This window comes from Limanda limanda, chromosome 9 (assembly GCF_963576545.1).
Source record: "Limanda limanda chromosome 9, fLimLim1.1, whole genome shotgun sequence".
NCBI classification, from domain to species: domain Eukaryota; kingdom Metazoa; phylum Chordata; class Actinopteri; order Pleuronectiformes; family Pleuronectidae; genus Limanda; species Limanda limanda.
Genome location: NC_083644.1, coordinates 21880337 through 21901479, shown reverse-complemented (window position 1 = coordinate 21901479; position 21143 = coordinate 21880337). Strand labels below are relative to the sequence as shown.

The following is a 21143-nucleotide window of genomic DNA, read 5'->3' as shown; positions in this document are numbered from 1 at the left end:
AACAAAATAAAACAAACACAAAGTTAACGTGGTGCTGAGGAGACTATATATTTAAACTATTTTGTTATTTGTGAAACCTATAATAAACTAAAACCTAACAAGATGCTCCATATTCTTCATTGTGACGCAGGTGACAGATGTATCTTCTGATATTCCCCATTTAAAATGAAACGTAGCCTAATATTACGACTTTTTTCTCATAATATTAGAGCTTTTTATCTCCTAAGAGTACGACTTTATTCTCGAAATGATGATTTTTTTCCCTCTAATGGTTTTTCGGCAAAGCTTGTTGTATGACTTTAATGACAAGGGACACACCCATAATTACTTTGATCATGTCATTAGTCTTTAGGGCACCGATTGATGCTCACAGGATCATACACCCTGGACTCTTCTTCATATACAACAGGCTTTCCATTGATCTTCACATTTCGTAAGCAACCCAAAAATGGTGAGGACACGGGCACTCTGCTGTACTTTGTCGTCCCTGAATGGAGAAAAGAAAAGATTCAGGTCAAGGAGATAAGGTAACAGCTAATATTTGATGAAAGACATGCTTTGAAATGTTTAACGGATTTACCCCCAATGGAAAGTGAATCCAGTGTTGTTGAGTACGACGTGGATGTGATGGCGACGGCTTTCTCCTCAGACATTGAGTCCACCACTAGTCTGACAACTTCACGCTGTTTGGACACTGATGAACAATAACCAAATTTTAAATTTAGAGCCCCTCAGATATGACCTGGTTTGTGTAATGTTGTCATCATGTGAAGTCGTACCTGTTACCATGTGGAACTTTCCATCACAGAGACTTTCAGGAGGAGTCACAGACACAGTGACAGCTCCGTTTCCATCATTCACTCTGACCCCCACCTGTTAATAGACTGCAGTCAGTCAATGCAGTTTTGTTTTTCATCTCTGCCTGATCAACTGCCATTATACATTCTAAGAGTGGAGGTTTCACCTTGTTGTTCATTAAGAACACATTGAAGCTGGCCTCGTCACTTTGTACGTAGAAAAGAAGACCTGTCAGGTATTGAGGACGCAGCTCGAAGGACAACACAAAGTGGGAGCCAACATTCAGGTAATTATCTAAAACAGAAATATTATTTTTTAGATTTGGGTGTTGGATGTAAATTGCAATGAATCAGATTCATTAAATACTACAAACCTAAGACGATGTGCCCACCGCCAAAGTACGCCCCCGTTTCCATTGGCCCCTCAAAGCAGGGTAATGTTTTATGTCTTCCCCCGGGTTCTCCGATCGCGACATCATTCATTTTGAAATCCCGTATACAGCCAATAACACTGTTCATGGGAATGTTGTGTCCCTGTGGGCGGAGAGGACATGGTCGTGTGTAAGTACATGTGGGAAAATATGTGATCGAACAGTTACTGAGGTTTGATACAGACTTTTGTGGTTCTTCCTTTCAGATCACCTCCCAGGTACACAGGGTTGTGCAGGTCTAAAGACGATCCTTCATTGTTCGGTAGGCGACCATCGGTCACACGGACTCCATCAACCAGCAGATGAAAGGTGCTCTTCTCCACACTGAACTCAACCTACACAAACACAGACACACAAAGCTAAGCTTATAGACACCTGAAACATCAAAAAAGGTCATATATTACTCTTTGTTCAATTAATTTTAAATTTTTAAAGGGTTCCCATATCCTAGATGTTCGGTCTTGACCAAACAAAACGAGTTATAGCAACTTCCTTGTGTAAGGAATGGATATAGCTGTGTGTTTTTTTACTGTCTCTGACATAAACTTCCAGCACTTGCATAGCCATTCACCACTACAGTACTAGCCCTGTGGCTTCTGATCAGGGAACAATAATTAAATTATAATATTAATGAATAAAACAAATGCTCCAGCATTAAAGGGGAGGTTTACTACTTAATATTTAGTAAATGCAGTTTACCTTTGCTTTTTGCTGTTAGAGATGGAGCCTACGGAGATCAGCCTGAGGAAGATACTACTTAAGCTGCTGAGCACAAGGATTTTAGTGTCGGGTTAATATTTGCATATCCCACTGCATGAGGATTAAGTGTTTTTAATCACTTGCAGTAATGGTAAGTGAATAGTCAAGTGCTTTTGGTGTTTTGTAGTGAAAAGAGAAGCAAGTGCAGTTGTTGTAGTGAAGTGCAGACACTAAGTGGATCATGTTATTCTTTGAACATGATCTATTTTTTCTCCTCTCTGTACAGCATGGACGGCCCATATCGTTAATATTTATTCTAAAGGAAGCAAATTATACAGATCTTTAAAATGACCACAAAGAAACACAAAAAAAAAAAAAATGTAAAATGATGACAAAGAAATTAAATGACCACCACAAACAATGCCAAATTGTTCTACCTTGTAAATAAGGCAGTAAGCTAACTAATTGCTTGTTTTTCTGACCAATCTGGTGCGGGTTGGGTCAGGAGAATATCATTAGTAGATCATGTAACCAAGCCAGACACAGCAATATTAGACGATATACGTATAATAGCGACTCTGTTCCGTTCTTCCTTTACAAAATAGGGAAGTTTACACTGCAGCGACACAAGCTTAACTCACACCACTGTGCATTACGTTCACCAAATGTATTGTGCATGACAATCCTTTTGTAGAGCTTTCATTTTAAATAAATGTATTGACTTCACCCCTGTCCTTTTGTTTGTGAGTTTGTTTGTTTGATTGGATGCAAGGTTGCACACAAACTAATCATTCGAATACTTCAAATTAGTGTTAGGGTTTTGGGTTTTCTGGTGAAAGGAATGTGGTATGAGTCAGGGAAGAACACTTTTTTTTCCCTTTATTTAACATTGCGAGATTTGACATTTTCTCTGATTTCCCTGGGAATAATTATTGGAAAAAATGCTAATTTATGGGAGTTCGATAAGTGCATGCAAAGTGGGAAAGATAGAATTTAAGAGCCTTTGGCGGAGGTATGCACTTTTCTGAGTGCCATTCTAGTCTAGAAATGTTAAATAATCATCTGGAGACAGACTGTTATCAACGTCTAGTTTCTTAGTAACTGTTACTAAGGGGGGAGGGGCTAGCGAAAGGTCAGTTACCCTGTGCCAGTTCCCGTCGTTGCTCTTCTGCTTGTGTTGGATGATGCTGTTTTGACCCAGTGACACCTTGATCTTGCCGTTGGCCATGTACAGAGCCAGCAGAGACACGACTCCTCTCCCTGCCACGTGGAGGATTAGACCTTTGGACGACTTGGTCTTCATATCAAGAGAGAAGTGAGGCCTGAGACACAAGTGGAGCACAACAGGGAGGTCTCTCTCTCTCTTTACTGTTCATATGAATGAATAGATTGATGATGTTATGAAACCCCAGTCAACAGTACCTGTGGTTAAGGTCCTGTTGTGGCAGAGTGTAACTCAGCCAGCTGTGATCATCATAGAGCTGGTATTCACCACGCTGTGCACCTTGGTGGAAACACTGACTGCCTGCAGGAGCCTGAATCTGACAGGAAGTGGAGAAATAGCCTGCGTCACTATTTTGTACAGAAAGTTACATTAGTGTGGTGCTGTAAAAATGGTGCCTTGTTTTGCTCACAGGTTTGTATATTTCGTGCTTCTTCAGAGCTGTTGCTGGTAAATGCTCGGGATTTGGTGATCTATGGAGACTGCACCGGCCAAGAGCAATATCTCCCATGTGTGAAAATGAGCTTAGATCCGCGGGTATAAAGCTCTGCTCAGGCCTGGTTCAAATGACAGATTTCTATAAAACATTACTCAAAGGGGAATTCTGGTGTTTGTCAAACCTGGGCCCTTTTTTTATAAATGTTGGTGTGTAAATAAATGGTACTTTACAGTATTATAATCGGTGGTAGCTGATTGCTCACTTTATTAGTGTTTGGGAACAATATCTGCAGTAACGCTCACTCAGGCAGGTCACACGGCCCCGAACAACAGCGATAACCAAACTGTCTTCACTTCCTCCCAGCTTACGTATTCCATACGCCGCAGCTTTTATACTGACGACAATGCATGCACTCTCCTGATTGGTCGAGAGCAAAAGGGGCTTGACTGGACATTACACTACATACTAAAGCTGAGAGAGGAAGAAACTAAATTTATGTCAAATATAGAAACTATACTAATTCCCTTGCAACTGGGTAGTGCAGCATGCAGTACTAATATTACAGGTTTATAATGTTGAGGGTGGACATTTCTTGGAATGTCACAGTTTCCCCATCAGAATTCATTGTAGCCACTGCCACTGTGGCGTAGCTGCTTCCAGAGTTGATCTACTCGACTGGTTCCAAAAGTGTTTGTGGGTATCATTCATTTAGACGTTCACATTTATAAACTTAGAGCCGAGGTTGAAAATTATCGGAATTCTCCTCCGTTGCTGTCATAAGACAAAATGACACCACACAGTATAACGTCTATATTACAACTGTGCCATTAAAACATTGGTAAAATATTTCGAATGTGTCCAAACCTCCTTGTGTAAAGATTAGCAATGCAGACTTTGAATTTCTTTCCTTGTGATTTTTTATCCACCGGCCTGGCGTGGTGATTCACATTTACATTATCGATGCTGAGCTCCAACCTGAGAAAATCATGACAACTTCGGTAATGTGCTTTTTTATTTATTTAAATGAAGAAAAGGTTTACAAAAGGGAGGACACATCTTACCTTGTTGGTCTGCTCACTGTGGACAAGTAGTGCCAGTTTCCATCACTGTATCTTTCATCAGACTTCAGTGTGTAATTATTGCTGGTAAATATTACATAGCCATCATCCAGGGACAGCTGAAGGTCCTGGGCAGAGGTGGAGGCCTGTTGAAGATGAGAGAAGGCTAATAGAGTCATGTTGATCAGTTGATCCTCATTTAAATCAGACACTTGTGGGGAGAGCTGACCTGAGAGCTGCTCCAGAGAAGAGCAGCATGTCTGTGTTTGGTCCTGAAGCCCAGAGAGACCCTGACAGGCTGCTCGTCCCACACAGCTAGAGAATCCATGGACAGAGCTGAGTTCAGTGTTGCTGCACGGACACCCTGCACCAGCCAGAAACACACATATTACGTTAATTTGTCCAAATCCTGCTCACTTAAAGGGACTCTTACCTTTGTTGCATTTTTACACTTTTTGTGGATAAGGTTAAATTGGTATTAATAAGGTAATGACACTCTAAAATGCAAGACAGACCCACCAGGAGTTAAAGCAAACAATTATTTCACTCTCGTAATATTTAGTGAAAACTTCAACCAATAAAATTCTTCGGACCGAAGGACCTTATTGGCCGACAGACCTGTCTGTTTGCTGCATGGAAACAGACAGGAAGCCCGTCTGCTTCTTGTGGCGCATTCGGGCCCGCGTCATCAAGGCGCGTCCTCAACTATAGGGTTTGTTTTGATTCCACGGCAGACAGTAGCGAGTAGCGACCGTATCGACCGTAGCGACTGACGATGGCAGACCAAAGTGGTCCACGGCGTACTGAAACAGCCGCTCCCAGGGGGAAAAACAAAAGAAAAAACACCGCGGATGGGAACGAGGGGGTGGGGCATTGGAGGAAGGCGGGATGATTCGAATGTGCTGTAATTCTCAAATGCAACAAAGGTAAGAGTCCCTTTAAGTACAAAAAAAGATGTGGAAAAAATTCAATTAAATGTCTTTTTCTATTTCATTTAATCTCTTTTTTTTCACATTTCACTTTAAACATTGTATTTGCTTTTACCTTTGAGCTTTCTGATTTCCCGCTTCAAGATTCTTATTGTCACTACTGATCTCGATTCTGTGATAGAGGCTTTATTTTAAAGGAGGTTTTTTTCAGTTTTTCTTAACTCTTTTGTCTTCTTCCTCTGTTTTTTGTGAATGTAACAGTTCTTAAAAGTTAGTCAGTCTGCAGTGAAAGGAGCTAGTTAGTCCAGCTGATACTTCTGGGGTATTGTGATGTCACTTGAAATCCCAACGCCATAAAATGCACGCATAGCTGCTAGTCTGGCTCTCGGACTGTGCAGGGGCGTCTTAAGGGAAAGGGAGCTAGTGTTTCAGACAGTGGCTGAAAAGAGAAGTTGCAGCAATGAACAGAATGAGGAAAATTATGTGTTTTCTGAACATTAGAGCCCTTTCTATCCTTTTTCAAGTGATAACACAAATTACAATTATGAACCTGAATATAAGCATAATATGTCTCCTTTAAGACAATGTTTATTCAAATGCATTCAGCCGTGTAAAGGCCAATTTATGCCTCTCCGTTTTTTCTATTACGGACAGATAAGACCGCCCTATCCGTCGTGGAACGCCCTCTCCGAGCGCCTCGGACAGCTTTTCGTACACGTCTGATTTTTCTAACTGTACGTGTTTATTTCGGAGACCCCACGGACCGCTCTTGGCTGTGATTGGTCCGCGAACGACATCATTTCCGTATGACGTCATTTCCGTATTTCCGGACCTCAAACTTCCTGTTTACTTGTAGCCACAAACACGAACACAACTATGATTCTACGATAAATGTGACGTGTGTGTTAAGCCAGCGGAGTTGTCCGGCTGACGGTGGCTTGTTAGAGGACTGACGGCATGTGTGCACGGTCACATACGGTTAGAACGAGCTTTCAAAACGGCGCTAGCAGGCTAGGCTAGCGGGCTAGGCTAGCCACCATGCTAACTGCGGTGGTAACAGTGCAAGAACCCGCCGTCACGACTTTAATTCCACTTCTATCATGACACTGTTTCTATAATACCGTCAGGTTAGAAGCAAACACTGGGTAGCAGTAAGTGCCGGGAGTCCCTGCTGACTGTGTGTGGAAGCTGGGGGGGAGCTAGGTCCGTGTAGCTTCTAGCTACATGTAGCCTCAATCAGATTCAAGCTGTGGAATCAGCAACACAGTTCGGAAACAAGACCGGGGAACCGCTGCGCTAAGAAACGATTACATCAGCATTTTGACCCACTGGGTGTCACTTTATTTAATTCTGTTAGTTGCCATGGTTCAGTGTGTGGGAGGCAGGCTAACATGTAAACAGAGACACGTGGACTTCTTCTTCCCAAATGGGGTAGGCTTCTCTGAGCTCGTCTTCCGTTGCGCCACCTATGGGTTTGGCGATGAATTTTTTTCCGACGTACTGTGTCGGAGAAGTAAATATCAAAAAGACTCTTCGCCCACAGCTGAGACCTCTCCGAGAAACGGAAACGTAGTAGTATATAAGAGCCTTAAGGCGATCATCGCTTTTTGTCAGATTACCAGTAGTGAGACTGGACATCCATCGGTGACACCCATCGTCCTGTTGTACTCGACAATGTCACCGTCTGCTGTCAGGTGATCCACACATCCTCTCAGTGGTGGAGCTGTGATGTTGTGCCTGAAATTCAGACACATAAAGGACAGAAACCAGTGTAAAGGGCTAATCTGATGAGCTCAAGCTGTAAACACTGCATGTACAGCATCTGTTGTGTTACCTCAGCCTGACCTGTGCGGGTAGACCCCCGACATAATAAGTCATGTAGTTTGTGCGAATGTGATCTGTGGAGATCTGCTGTCGTCCGTAGTGCACAATAAATCGTTCTGCGGTAGTGATTGTAAAGAGTTGGTCCTGAGACAGGAGACATGTCTTTAAGTAGAACATTTTATAAATAGAACAAATACATGCATTCAGAAAGTTTGCTTTGCTTTGTGTTCATTCCGGTGAGTAACTATTTTGAGATCCTCTTACAAAGAGAGACACTTTTTCAGCGCTCTGAGCTCTGAGCTGTTGACCTGCTTGTTGTCCTTGAAGCACCAGGAAGCCTCTCTCCACAAACACACAGAAGAAAGACTCCTGCAACATAAAAGACAAGATCAGTCTTTTTATAGACACTGAGCGTCGGAGCTGTGCAGCTGCAAATCTGTGAAATTCCATCATAGAGATCATACTTCATTTCCAGTGTAGAATAACAAGGCGTCTGTCTCTTTGCTGTTTGTGTGAAACCTCAACAACCTTTTCTTCTTCTTTCCCGGTTCCTTTATGAATGCCATGCGGTAACCTGTTCCGTCATAGTAGTCTGACACCTCCGACTGTGGAATCCTATACCAATCAAAAATGACTTTCCTCATCATTGTGACTTTAACAACTAACCTCTATAAACACAGTACATATTTGAACCTTACTTAATATGAGGCTGCTTTGCCTCCATGTTGACTGCATGTTTGTAGTTGAACAGAGAGACAGGATGATCGTTGATGTAGGAGAGTTTCATGGCTCCTCTGTATCTGGAGTACCGCAGCTGCAGTGGAGGCTGGAGGAGTCAGAGCAACAGGGACCGAACATTTCAACATGACACTTCAATGAGAAGGATTTCATGACCCTGGATAATTTTCTGTCAAGGGTAGGTTAATGATTGGTCAGTTTTTAGGCTAATTTGTCAAAACTTATATCTGGACCATTGCTCACAGGAATTTCAGTCTCATTATTCTCCCACTGAACTGTTTTCTCCCAAAGGCCAGTGAGGGACTTCTGTATTTCTGTGTTTTAATCGTATTATTTACTTATCATGTCAATACTTTCAGGTACATAGTCATCATTTTTTGATACTAAATCAAAATTATAGGAGAGAATAATCTCATTCTGACATACCAGGTCAAATATAAATGACATACTGAATCCAATCCTGATTTATTAAATAAAAATGATATACTGTACTAACCTAAATTGCATCTTAAAACAAATTAACATGAAGTGATGTCAATATATCTTAACTTAAAGTTGCCTGATTCAGAATTTCTACCTAGTGTGGGAAAGAAATGTATTTAGTTTTCAAAAATAAGACTAATGCTGTCAAAATTATGAGATAGTGAGTCAAAATGTTCAGACTTATTTCTTTCTAGAAAGACGTTTCACATGTATAAATAAGGCTCTTTGATTCGATGAGTGCACAGGCTTGTTTACTGTGTTTATTGTGTATATGAGATTTTCCAGTTCTTACTGGTTGTCAGTTCAGTTTGATAAAGTCTTATGATTGTCCTTCTTCTGTTTCTGCCTGTGTAAGAAGTCAATCCATGCAGACATAATGAATTAACAGCTGTGTTATTACCGTAAAGTCGTCAGGATATCCACCCACGTAGAAAGCCACACTGTCTGGGTCTATGTTGAGGACACCGCTAATCTTGTTTGGAAGGTTATGATAAGGAGCAAGGCTGACGGGCTTCTGTGATGTGAAGTTCTTTATGATGTTGACTTCAGCGTCTTGGTAAACTCTGCAGGGATTGTAAATACGGAGAAAACCACAAAACTGATCACATGTCGAAGAAACTAAAGTGTTAGTTACTTTCCTCTCTTTCTCAAAGTCCTTCACGTACCTGTAGAAGATAATCCTGTCAAAGTCTGACACGTTCACATTTGTGGTCGATGTTATTTTGTGCTTGGTTTCCACCTCGTGGACGACTCCACCCAACTTATAGACACAAATCAACATGTTGTTTCTGATCGCCATCCCGATGTAGTCTCCAGAGGCCTGTAAATAAAATGAGACAAATAATGATATAGATATTCTTAAAAAGATCCAGACTTCCTGTGAAACACAAGGAGACACGCTCACGTTCTTGTTGCCTAAGTAGAGAACAAAGAGGTTGACATCTCCTTGTTTGTCCTGTCGTAGCTTTCGTCTGCGCTCGGGCTTTGATGGATTGGTTTGATGATGATTGAGAAGCAGGTCGACAGCTGTAAATGCTTTTATGTCTTCAAGGTTTCTCGGAGGATGAAGCTCAACGTGGGCTTTTCCATTAAAGGTCGTGGTAATGGAGAGCTGTAAGAAGATCCATGTAAATTACAGTAATGTATAAAGAAAATAAATGCATAAAATATTCTGTTTGTTTTTTGACCAGAAATAAGTCAAAAGACACTTGTGAGCTCCAAAAAGCTGATGGAAAAGAATCAGGTGATATTTGCCATCAGTTCATATTCATTCACACACTTAGTGATTTGTTCCATCGTCAATGTAAAAAATATTGATTATTGATTTAAATCAAAGCTGACAGGTATGAACATCAGATTCAAGGCGAAACTTCACCCTGTTAACAAAGTTTCTTGTCTCTTTAATCACGTCCTTGATTTTCAAGATGCTTTCTGTCATGTTGCCGCTTGGAGGCGATTTCCCTTTGAGAGCCTCAACTTGTCTGAGGTTATTCGTCAACACAGGGAGAGTGATTTTCAATTTCTTCACTGAAAGAGATAGAAAATAAATCAAACTAATAATATAATTAAAAGGAAAGGGGTTCTGTTAGATTCTATTATTCCTGTTAAATACTCACATGATTGTTCTACATCAACTATCATATTGTCCATATTGACACTGTTGCTGCTCAGAGTTATTCTTTCTACCTCCCGGCTGATGTTTCTCAGTCTATCTGTTAAATTTCTGACTGTGGAGTCACACTCAGAGGCCGCTGTTTTCGCCGAGTCTATCAATAGTTTGGTGTCACCTGAAATTTAAAACAACATGATGATCTACTGTGCTGCAGATGCAGTGAATAACCTGCTCATTTCAAATGATCCACTGACCTCCTCTTATTGTTTTAAGGTCATCAGTGACAACTGAGATACTCATTCTCAGTGATCTTCTTTTCTCCTTTTCCTTCCTCACACGGTCTCTACATGAGCTCACTGGAGGTGAAAGCTCTGTCCAAAAGAAATCAAACAGCATTTGTTTTTTGTGTTTTCAAATTAATATAACTCCTGTGACTTGTAGCAAATTATGCTTTTTACACACTTTTCAGGTCATTCTGAGAGTTGTCGACTTCTGTTTGTAAATTATTTGAAGACTTTTTCAATCCTTCTGCCCTGTCGACCAGACTTGCCTCCTTCACATCCTAGTTTACAATAAGAGAGTCATATTAATATGAATTTCAATGAACATTATACAACTAAACATTTATTAAAGACATCATGCAGGATTAATAACAACAGAGTTACCTTTAAAGCCTCGTCAGCAGCCTCTCTGGACTGATTAGCTGCTATTTCTGCCTTTGGTGTGGTCTTTATGAAACCTCCTTCACTCAGCACTTCGAGCGGTTCATTGCTGTTAGTAGCATTTTTAAGCACTCTGCAATGTCTTATAATACATAATTTCAACATAAACACATTGTCTTTATGTTAATTATATCTATGCTCCTTTTTGGTCTTCCTTTATAAACTCACTGTTGAAGTTCTGCTTCATCTCTGTTAAGCTGCTCTGCCTGGTCCTCGGCCTTGTTGACAATATCCACTTTGGTCTTAATTTGGAAGATGTTCTTAAACTTCTTAACAAGTTCCCTCCTTGCACCATCCAGTTGACCTGCATGGTTCTCACATTCCTGCAATTTACACAATAAATTCAGTTCCTACAGTAAAAAAAAAAAACTTGTCTTGTGTCATCATGGTGATAAAACATGGCAGCTTACTTTTTTTATTTCCTCAAGCAATAAGAAGACATCTGTGATGTTTTTCAGCAGTTCTTTAGTCGTTTCAGTCACAGGAAGATGGGAGTTCTGTTCTCTTTCCGACTGAGATTAAAGACGAAATGATGAACAGAGACAGGTGAAGAAATACATAACGTTGTTGTGTACAACTGAAATAAATGCTACTATAATCGAGAATTGCGTTTCACCTTCAGATGTTGGAGCGTAGAGTGACTCCTCAGGTTCAGGCTCCGCGTCCTGTTGACTCCGTCCTCTGCCTCTGACAGCAGCTCAGCCAGTTCCCTGAGAGACGAGGCGGAGACCAGCAGAGAGTCTGACGTCCGACTCAATGCAGGAGTTGTGAAGTTGTCGTGGATTAAGTTCAACACTAAGGAGAACATACAGATTTGGGGATATATAATGATTGGATATCACCGGGTTTGGATAAGATGGAGAACAGATTGTTCTCCTTTGATTGTATCCTTACACAAACAGTTTCCGGAAATAGTCGTATTGGTTTTCTTGCTGAAAGTTTGATGCTAAGTTGAGCATGAAAAGTGCAGCAGCTAACACAATCAATCTATTAGCACCTTTACAGTTCACTATTTAGCAATGAAGTTTCTTCTCAGTCCAGAGTCTCCGCTTATCGCCCTGCAGCAACCAAAGAGTTATTACATGGTGATATTTCATAGTGTAGCCTGCACCTTTTAGCTTTTCCAGGATTTCCAACCCTAGCTTTAAAGAAGTCATTGCAACTGGCCAAAAAATAGTCCAGGGCCTTAAAGGGACTCTTACCTTTGTTGCATTTGAGAATTACAGCACATTCAAATCATCCCGCCTTCCTCCAATGCCCCACCCCCTCGTTCCCATCCGCGGTGTTTTTTTGAAGAAACTTTATTTACAAGCAGACTTACCACCTACTGCCTCCGCGCACGCACGTGAGTTTTTGTTTACCAAAGCAATGGATTCGGATTCAGAAGCACCGGTAAGTTATATACATTTACATTCACATATGATGTCGGGCCCGGATGCGCCACAAGAAGCAGACGGAAAACCTGCATGTCCATGCAGCAAACAGACAGGTCTGTCGGCCAATAAGGTCCTTCGGTCCGAAGAATTTTATTGGTTGAAGTTTTCACTAAATATTATGAGAGTGAAATAATTGTTTGTTTTTACTCCTGGTGGGTCTGTCTAGCATTTTAGAGTGTCATTACCTTATTAATACCAATTTAACCTTATCCAAAAAAAGTGTAAAAATGCAACAAAGGTAAGAGTCCCTTTAAGTTGTCATGCTCGCTACATCCCTCGACTTCTCGTCTTTATGCTAAACTGGGCTAACCTGTTGCTGACTGTTGCTTCAAATTCACCATGTGTGATGTCATTCTCATCCTCTAACTCTCAACATTTTCCCTAATAAATTCATACAGATCTTGACCTTTAAATGAAAGTAGCTGGAATATTTAATCCCTGGAACTTTTTCTTAAAGGTTACTTCAGGCTGTGGATTAGTTGTGTTTCCAAAGTCTAAAGACTATATAGAACGACTTCCTAATCAGTGCAACTGTCATGTGCTTTTCTCTGTAACTCTCCTTTTAAAAGCACAAAGAAAAGTGTATATTCAGCTAAAGATTTTTTTTTTCAAATGGTGGCTTGAATAAAATGAAGAAGCAATTAACCAATCAGAAATGTTAAGAGCTGCAAACCCCATCCCAGCAGTTCCTCTACTGTAGGCAATCAGAGACTTCTCTCTGGGGTAAAAAAGGAAAATGACCAGTACTTTAATTTAGACCCTGACTAAGTTTCTCCAAAGGTTTGTAGTTCCTGGGGAAAGTAAATGCAATGGAAATCGTTATGAAAAACAGAGCATGTACTTGTTTAAGGGTTTCCAGCTTGAAAAGTTGCAGAATATACATTAACTGTTCAGAGTGGGCTGACCTTTGTATAGTGCCCTCTACTTTACATCATAGTGAAGGGGAGTCGAGTGAAGGCAGACGTATTACACAAGTCTGTTTGCAAATGTCCCTGACACCAGTGGAGCATGAATCACACGTGTCTGACACACCTCTGCACCATTTTACTAATGAACTGAACGCAATTTCACTGCATTTGAACATCAGAGGAAAATCATAAGTGAGAAAATGTTTTACGTTTGTGTGCCTCCTCCTGCTCCCGGCCGGCGCTGCAGCCTCTCTGTCTCATTTCCTGCACCATGTGCTGAGCATCCACAGTCGTCCTGACTTTGTCGTTCTCAGAGAGAGTGATGGATCCTCCGGGCTTCACCTCAGACAGCAATTTGATGAAATCTGACAAACCACAATAACACAGATAACGGTGTTGATGATACATCACTTTGACATAACCAATAATTCAGTTTCCTGAATAAGTCTCACAAAGACCTGGACACAAGTGACAGGGAAGATCCGACTGAATTACATCTTTATATTTGAGTGATGTACAGTACCTTGTATTACTGTGAGGAGAGATTCAGCTTCAGGGAGAAGATCATCGTCCTTAAGCTTGGTTTGATTCACATTCAGCAAAACCTTTTCCAGATCGGATTCAGGTCGAAGAATCTGTAAGTCAATGACAGATCATTTTCACTCTGCATGAAAAAGAAGTTTTATGAACTCTGACTTTTATTGTTTTTCGCTGAGATATCTCTGACATGCGATGTAATAAAAATACCTCCTGCAGTATTCAAACAATAATTTTAATTCACAAAATGATTTATCAAAGTTTAAATCCTAGTAGAGTTTTAATCTGTTTAACTGAGGAAAAATGTTTTCATGCACCTTGTCAATCAGTTGACTCAAGTCATCCCCGATAACATTCACATCTGCCTCCAGCTGTTCAACCTCTGGTTCCAGGTGTCTCACAGCAGTGTCTGGGCTCCCAAACTGTATCTGGAAAACAGAGCAGAAATACTCAACATGGATTATGTGACTAAATAGATGTTTTAAAGGACAGCTCATTAAGCATAAAGATTCCCAATGGCTGCATTTACGAGTACCTTGGTTTCAGAGATGTTAGTCTCCAGGTTATTCAGCATCGAGTGTGAACCAGAGACAAGACTGTTGTTCCTGAGCTGCTGTTCCAGCCAAGTCAGACCATTGGCCATTTTCTCCAAGTCGGCCAATAAAGAATAAGTGCAACTGTCACAGTCTGTCGGTAAATATAAATATTCTTAGTTTAGTTTGTTTTGAGTGATTGTCTTTACAACATCCCTGTGGCATTGATCACAGCAGCTGGGACCAGATGTTGTGTGTTGTATCAAAATAACCAGTTGTATAATGTCTTCTATGGCTTTTACCAAAAAGAAAAACAAAATCTAAATAATTGCATTATGGGAAATGAAGAATCCACAGTTTTTGAGTTGGATCCATACTTGAGTGAAAAAATGTCAAGATATCTCAGCCGGTAACTTAAATTTGACAATTTCATCTCTATTCTGTCACATGAGCTCCCTGACCTTAATACAACATCAAATCACGTACCCTGTAAACAAAATAACTTTATTTGTATTTGTAAATGAAAATGTATATTAACCTGCATTTGGAGGATAACAAAGGTCGATGCCATCCCCTCTGTTGCATGGCTTGCAGCTCTTTCCTGGCACCAATGGATTGCCATAGTAACCATGTGCACATCTTAAAGAGAGGAAAAAACAAGAAGAAAAATACTGTGCATTTTTCTACTTTTAGTTGCAGACCTGCATATTAAAATAATGTATTGCAGTGGACAATAGGGGTTAAGATGCAGGTTTTGTCGCACCCAGGATCATAATGTTGAGTTATAAACAGCGTTTGTGTTTGGTTGACCAGCAGACAAACCTCTCACATCTGAATCCACTGTAACCACGTTTACACAAGCAGTCCACCACACCTGAGCCGATGTCCAGACAGGCCAATGCAAAGCTAAGACAGAATAAATAAGTTCTCCATATTGATCCAGTAAAAACAATCAGCTGAGGTTTGTGTTGATGAAGGTAATAAAAAGAGACTGACTTGTTCCATGTAAAGGGACATGGACAGACACGGCAGGTCCTGTGGGATGGGTTTCCATAGTAACCCTCTTTACAACTTTCACAGCGGGCCCCAGTGGTGTTGGACTGACAGTTCTGGAGGTGCATTAGATAAAACGCAACTTGAGCAACATGCGTTGGCAATGTGCCTGCAACTCCCACAACAAGTGTGCTGTAAATTTAAATTATTCACAGCTTGTGTGTGCTTGCGTACGTGCGTGAGGTTGTGGGCGTTTGTGTGTGTGTGTGTGTGTGTGTGTGTGTGTGTGTGTGTGTGTGTGTGTGTGTGTGTGTGTGTGTGTGTGTGTGTGTGTGTGTGTGTGTGTGTGTGTGTGTGTGTGTGTGTGTGTGTGTGAACACCTACCACACAGTTCCCTGTACTCTCATCACACTCTTTGGAGAGTCCACTGCAGCTGCAAGCCACACACTGACCCCTGTTGGGCCCGGTCCATTCTCTGTAGAAGCCAGGGCCGCACTTCTGTACGGACACAGAGAGCTGAGCAGTCAACAGTGTGGGGACAGTTAACACAAGACAACACCCCACCTGCACTCACCTGGTCTGCAGAAAACAGGGTGAGGCATGGAGACGGAGAGAAACAGAAGTAGAAGTAGAAAACCTGCTTAAACCACCATGATCAACAAAGATTTGTTTTACCTGAGTAATAGCTCCTGCTGTTTGGTTGCTGAAGGAAGGATCGCAAAACTTTCTTGTGCCCTGTGTCCTCCGAAGGCCGGGAGTGCGTCTGTCATGCCAACATTTTGCTTGTTTCTGAGCCAAGAGATGAACCGGGGCAAAGCAAAGCAAAACCAAGCACACTGCACCACAACGTACAGATCTTTTCCAATGCATTGTTGTGTTTATCCAGTGATCCATGTGAGTCTAACACAGTCTGTCTTTTAAAAGTCCTCCTCCTCCTCTTCTGGTAAACTCTTTATGTGAGATGCATGGAGAGAAGTTGGGCTGTTAGAAACATAGAGTGTGATCAACTGTATTCACACAGGCAGGTTCAAAGTTCACCGAGGTGTGGTTGCACTGACATTAAGCAGCAGTGAACTGGTTGAACAATAAAGCGCTGACAGGCAACAGATTAAAGTGGTTATCACTTTATTGTCAGTCCATGAGTTAAAACATTCCAGTTCATCCAGTAAATAACAGATAGAAAATACAGTTCATATTGGTTGAAAAAAACATTGAGTTGCATTAAAATGAAAATAAAGACACATTATTTTGTCCCCAACAGATTCAAGTTGAGGCCTAGATTTAAAATTTAACTTTTTTTAATCATCCACTATACCCTCCATCTCCTGCCCTCTCTATATATATCATTTCTAAAAATACAAGAGTTACTGTAAATAAAAAATAAAGTTTAGCAGTCTGAAGATGTGGGTACCCACATTCATTTGATTTAGTACCGTCTCTTAAATCCGTTGTTAAAACAAGACCATGTGACTTGTGTATCAGCCACTGACAGCAGTTAAAACCTGGTAAGAACAGAAAGTGTAATAAATGCACATGTGGTCACAGAATCGGGAAGTTTGGTGAACTTGCTGACTTAAGCACTAATATCATCTAGTTCATGATAGGAATGAGGCTTTAGGAGCTTCTTCCTATTTTCTCACTTTTGTGCTTTATGCTCTTTTGTTACATTTTGTCAGGATTGATCTTCATTTCATTAAGCAAAGAGTTTTTAACATGCTGTGCCTTTTTCTCTTACTTGAATATATTAATATTTTAAATTATATTTTCAACACATTGGAGATAAAAACCTAACCAAACTTAAAATATGTTCATTCAGTTTGTACCATTGACTCCTGTTCAGCCTCGGCTCCTCACTGGAGCAATTTATTCAATGGAGGAGGTCAAATAAAAGTGGACGGGGCATCGCAGCTAATAACCCATGATGGATTCCTCCATTTTGTATTCCCCAGCGCTCCTCTCCCTCCACAACCCTCAGAGTTCAGCACTGTGCAAGATTCCTCGTTAAACATTTAGGTGAACTAAACAAACCTTTGGGTCAAATCTGAATAAAGTTACTTGCTTTTAAAAAACGGGCAACTTCAATATTTCTATTAAATATGTTTTATGTAATCCATTATTTTGCATTATTCACACATAAATTGATTGATTTCCCAAATTCTAACGGGACTGGACCTTTGTTGGTTGATGCTAAATGTATTGTACTTAATTGTACTTAGCTAAAATGCTAAAACTTCTGTAAAAGTAGCACACACAGATAGGTCACTGAAGTGTGCGATCTCACTAATGTCTGACACAAATATAGGTTCACTAACATTAACAAAAATTAGCCACCATGCAGGTCAAAGAAAGTTTGTAGCTGTAAGATCCCATTGTAAATTGAATAATTTTTTATTTAACTTTTCCCTTGTAAGTGTCGGAATGTGTAGTTACTTGTGACGACAGTTTCTTCTGTCCAAAGATGGCCATAGTTTTGTTTTAAAATTTAAATCAATTTTCCATATTTTGGTGAGTTTGACCTATTAAAAACATTTCAAAGACATATTGAATCTTGTGTTCGTCCCTGAGAGAAATTATGTGTTCACTGTACAAGGCTGATGTGGGTCTTTCCACAAAACAAGGTTCAGCAGAGAGTTTAGAAAGTATGGATGACTTTACACATGATATTAGCAGTATGAGCAAAATGTGTCTGACAGACCAGACACATTCTGTTAAATCTCGACTCTGAAGCATCTTATCAGAATCATATAATAGGGTACAGGGCATAACTTGCAATGCCACATGTGTTACTGCCGTCCCGGACGATTCGCATGTAGCCACCTTCACCCCAGCTGCTGCCCCAACTGTAAACATATGACCAAAAATAATATTAGAACAGCGACAGGAAATACTTTTAGGGTAAGGGTAAGACATTTCTTTAAAATTTGTATTAAAAATTATCCTGTGTTACTCTGCTGTCAATGCATAGAGTTGTTCTGACCTGTTTTTTATGATCCAGTAGTCTTGTCCTCCGTCAGAGCCGTAACCCACCAGAAGAACAGCGTGACTCAGATTATTAGGGTTACAGGTCGGCTCATCGTATATTCCTAGGAGTTCAATTTAAACACATATTATCAGATTGTTTGACCAGTAAGTGGCAGTAAAGATAAACGGCAAAGATGACATTTACATATCAATTTGATCAATATGGGGAACTCAGAATATCTTGTTTGAAACATTCTGTGTTAACAAAAAACCTTTAGCTTTCATTGGAATTGGGTTTCTGTTTATGATGGGTTCAAATGTTCCCTCCCCTTTTACCAAGTCTTAGGAAAGCATCCACCAGTACAACAGTGAGGCTGCGTACCCTAACAACGAGAGGGAAGATGCTAGCAGAGAGATAACAGAGCTGGGTGGTTTTGCTACTATGAACAACATGCACGTATTTTACTATGTACATATTTAATCAATTAAATATCATTGATATATGACATTATGATTGTATATAAGAGAATTTACCTGAGCTGTAGAACAGGAAGCTTGCATGATCCGCATCAATGGCCACTGTGATTGGACCAATGGTTGCCACAGCGTCAGCCAGGGCCTGCTCGTCTCCTTTGGGTATGAACCTGTAGTCTTTGATATGAGCGACCGCACGTCTGCTGTCGTAATAACAGGCCTGAGTATCCTGTGGAGAGAAAATCAGAGCTGTATGTTAACAATGTGCTGGAAACAGACAGATTTACTTTTCCGCTGTTCTGATGTAGACGCAGGCTGCAGCCTCACCACTGAGGTGTACGGGTAGGTGCTTGTCGACTGAAGCCCGTTGTTCACCACGTAGTCGTAGGCGTTGGCCATCCAGGCACCGTTGCAGCCAAAGGTGCCGTATGCTTTGGAGCAGTCCACCAAGTTTTGCTCACTCAAGGAGACAAGCTGACCGGTTTTCTTGTAGATTTGTCCCTCTATAGCTCCTGTGGTGCTGAAGGCCCAGCAGGAGCCACAGTAACCCTGACAAGAGAATTCAAAATCACTTCCTGATTCGGTCTGGATGAAAAAACTCTTTCTGTACGTGAATGTACGAGTATCTCACCTGATCTTTCACCTCAGTGACATAACCCATGTTCCTGTAGTCGACAACCCAAGCATCTAACTGCCGAGCATTGATGCGCAGCCGTCGAGCAGAGACCGTCTTCCCTCTGTGCACAAACTGGGCGTTTATCGTGGCACCTTGCAACACCTGGAATTCTTGTTGTGTCTATGTACAGAGAACATATAGATGATTACTTTTCCAATTATTCATGTTCAGATATCAGATAATCAAAACAACATATCTAAAATGCAAAAGGAACATGTACATGTGACAGTGTGTCTGCGTGCAGCTCTGTCATACAATCAGTGCCTTGTACAAGGAAACTTCAGCATGCATAGTGGGGGAGACTGGGACCAACCGTCAACCCTGTAGTTAGTTGACAACCCACTCAACCTCCACAGCCACCCTCAACAGTGGGGAAATGCACTTTGTTTCCAAGAATTTGATGAAAAGACAGAAACCACTCTTACAGACTTCAACAAGTTAGATACAGGCTGCTTTAACATGCAGGCTTGAAACTGGGGTAAATGGCCAGCCTGGCCTTGCCCATATGTCTAGATTAAACATACGAGATATATGTTCATTAGCTTTGCTACTATGTGAATTTTGTTACTTTTGAATACACACAAATTTTGTCTGTAATTTAATTTCTCTCTGTGACTTTGATTCGTTTGTTTGAGCAGAAATTATTTTAACAAAGTGTGTAAAATACCAGTCCGTACCAGGTCTCCATATTTATTCATAGCCATAGCGAACGGCCTGATCCCCATCATAAAACCCTGATTATTGTCATTGATCTTCTGCTTGTTCTCCTCCCAGATCGCCCTCCTCTGCATTTCATCCTGCGTGATAACACAAAAAACACAAATCAAGAAAGAAATCCTGTGATTCGCAATACATGTGAAGTCACGTCTTTCCTTGTGCTTTAAGATGAGGGGTCAGTCTCACCAGATCATCGTAGGTTATGCCGTTGCTGCTCTTCCAGATCTCCCAGTCCGTCAGGATCCCCTCATCCGAGTCGGTTGCCACATGCCTCAGGCTGCACAACAGGACAGAGAGCAGGGCTGCCCTCAGCAAGAAGCCAGACTGATGAGCTGAAAGGACAACAGATTTGTTGTTGTCAGGTTGTCTGTAAATTGTCCTGTCATTCATATTACCCTCAGTGGGAAAACTGATGACTGGTTTCAGATGTTGGTTTCCCTTATTTTCCATATAAGATTATAAAAGTCCTTAGCATATTACCTGCATCGATGTGAGTCTGTTTTGTCCCCATGGTCCCGGAGAAACTCTGGACAGTGAAGCAGCCACAGCTTGGCTGTCGTCCGACCTTATAAAGCTTTACAATAAGTACAGTACATGCTTCCCCTATACTTTTAGGGAATCCCTAAATCAACACCTGTGACTGCACCTGAGAAGGATATTAGTCAACAAAAATAAGATGCTTTCCCTGCTCCACCTCTGTAATACCTCATTATCATTTACAGATGGTCAAAGGTGCAATCTTGAAAATCCCTCAAATACCGGTTTATAATTGAACACAACACCTGACATATTACTTTCCAAAAGCAGAGGTGTAAAAAACACACAGACCCTTTATTATCGTAAAAATATTTCATTACAGTTAAAAGTTCTGCCTCCAAAATGTTATTTGGGTGAAAGTTCAAAAAGATTTTCAACTATTTTAATGTAGCTTGAACTGGTTTTATATGCTAAGTT

General features: G+C 40.9%; 1 protein-coding gene across 1 annotated transcript; it reads right to left on the bottom strand.

The window, feature by feature from the left end:
• Positions 1-18101: 18101 nt before the first annotated feature.
• On the bottom strand, positions 18102-20700 carry cts12 (cathepsin 12). The gene is made up of 8 exons (XM_061078212.1): positions 20670-20700; positions 20376-20521; positions 20150-20269; positions 19428-19592; positions 19124-19345; positions 18857-19025; positions 18339-18444; positions 18102-18201 (listed from the first exon to the last, which is right to left on the bottom strand). Exons 1-8 carry the CDS (start codon positions 20698-20700, stop codon positions 18102-18104), a joined length of 1059 nt encoding a protein of 352 aa, XP_060934195.1.
• Between the last annotated feature and the right edge of the window lie 443 nt (positions 20701-21143).

Bases quoted from the DNA above. Each gene is read 5' to 3' on its own strand.
- cts12 (XM_061078212.1), bottom strand. From the start codon at position 20,700: ATGGGGACAAAACAGACTCACATCGATGCAG. The intron at 20,522-20,669 runs GTAATATGCTAA...TTGTCCTTTCAG, and splicing joins ACAGACTCACATCGATGCAG to CTCATCAGTCTGGCTTCTTG. The intron at 18,445-18,856 runs GTAAATTCTCTT...TTGAACTCCTAG, and splicing joins CTTCCTGTTCTACAGCTCAG to GAATATACGATGAGCCGACC.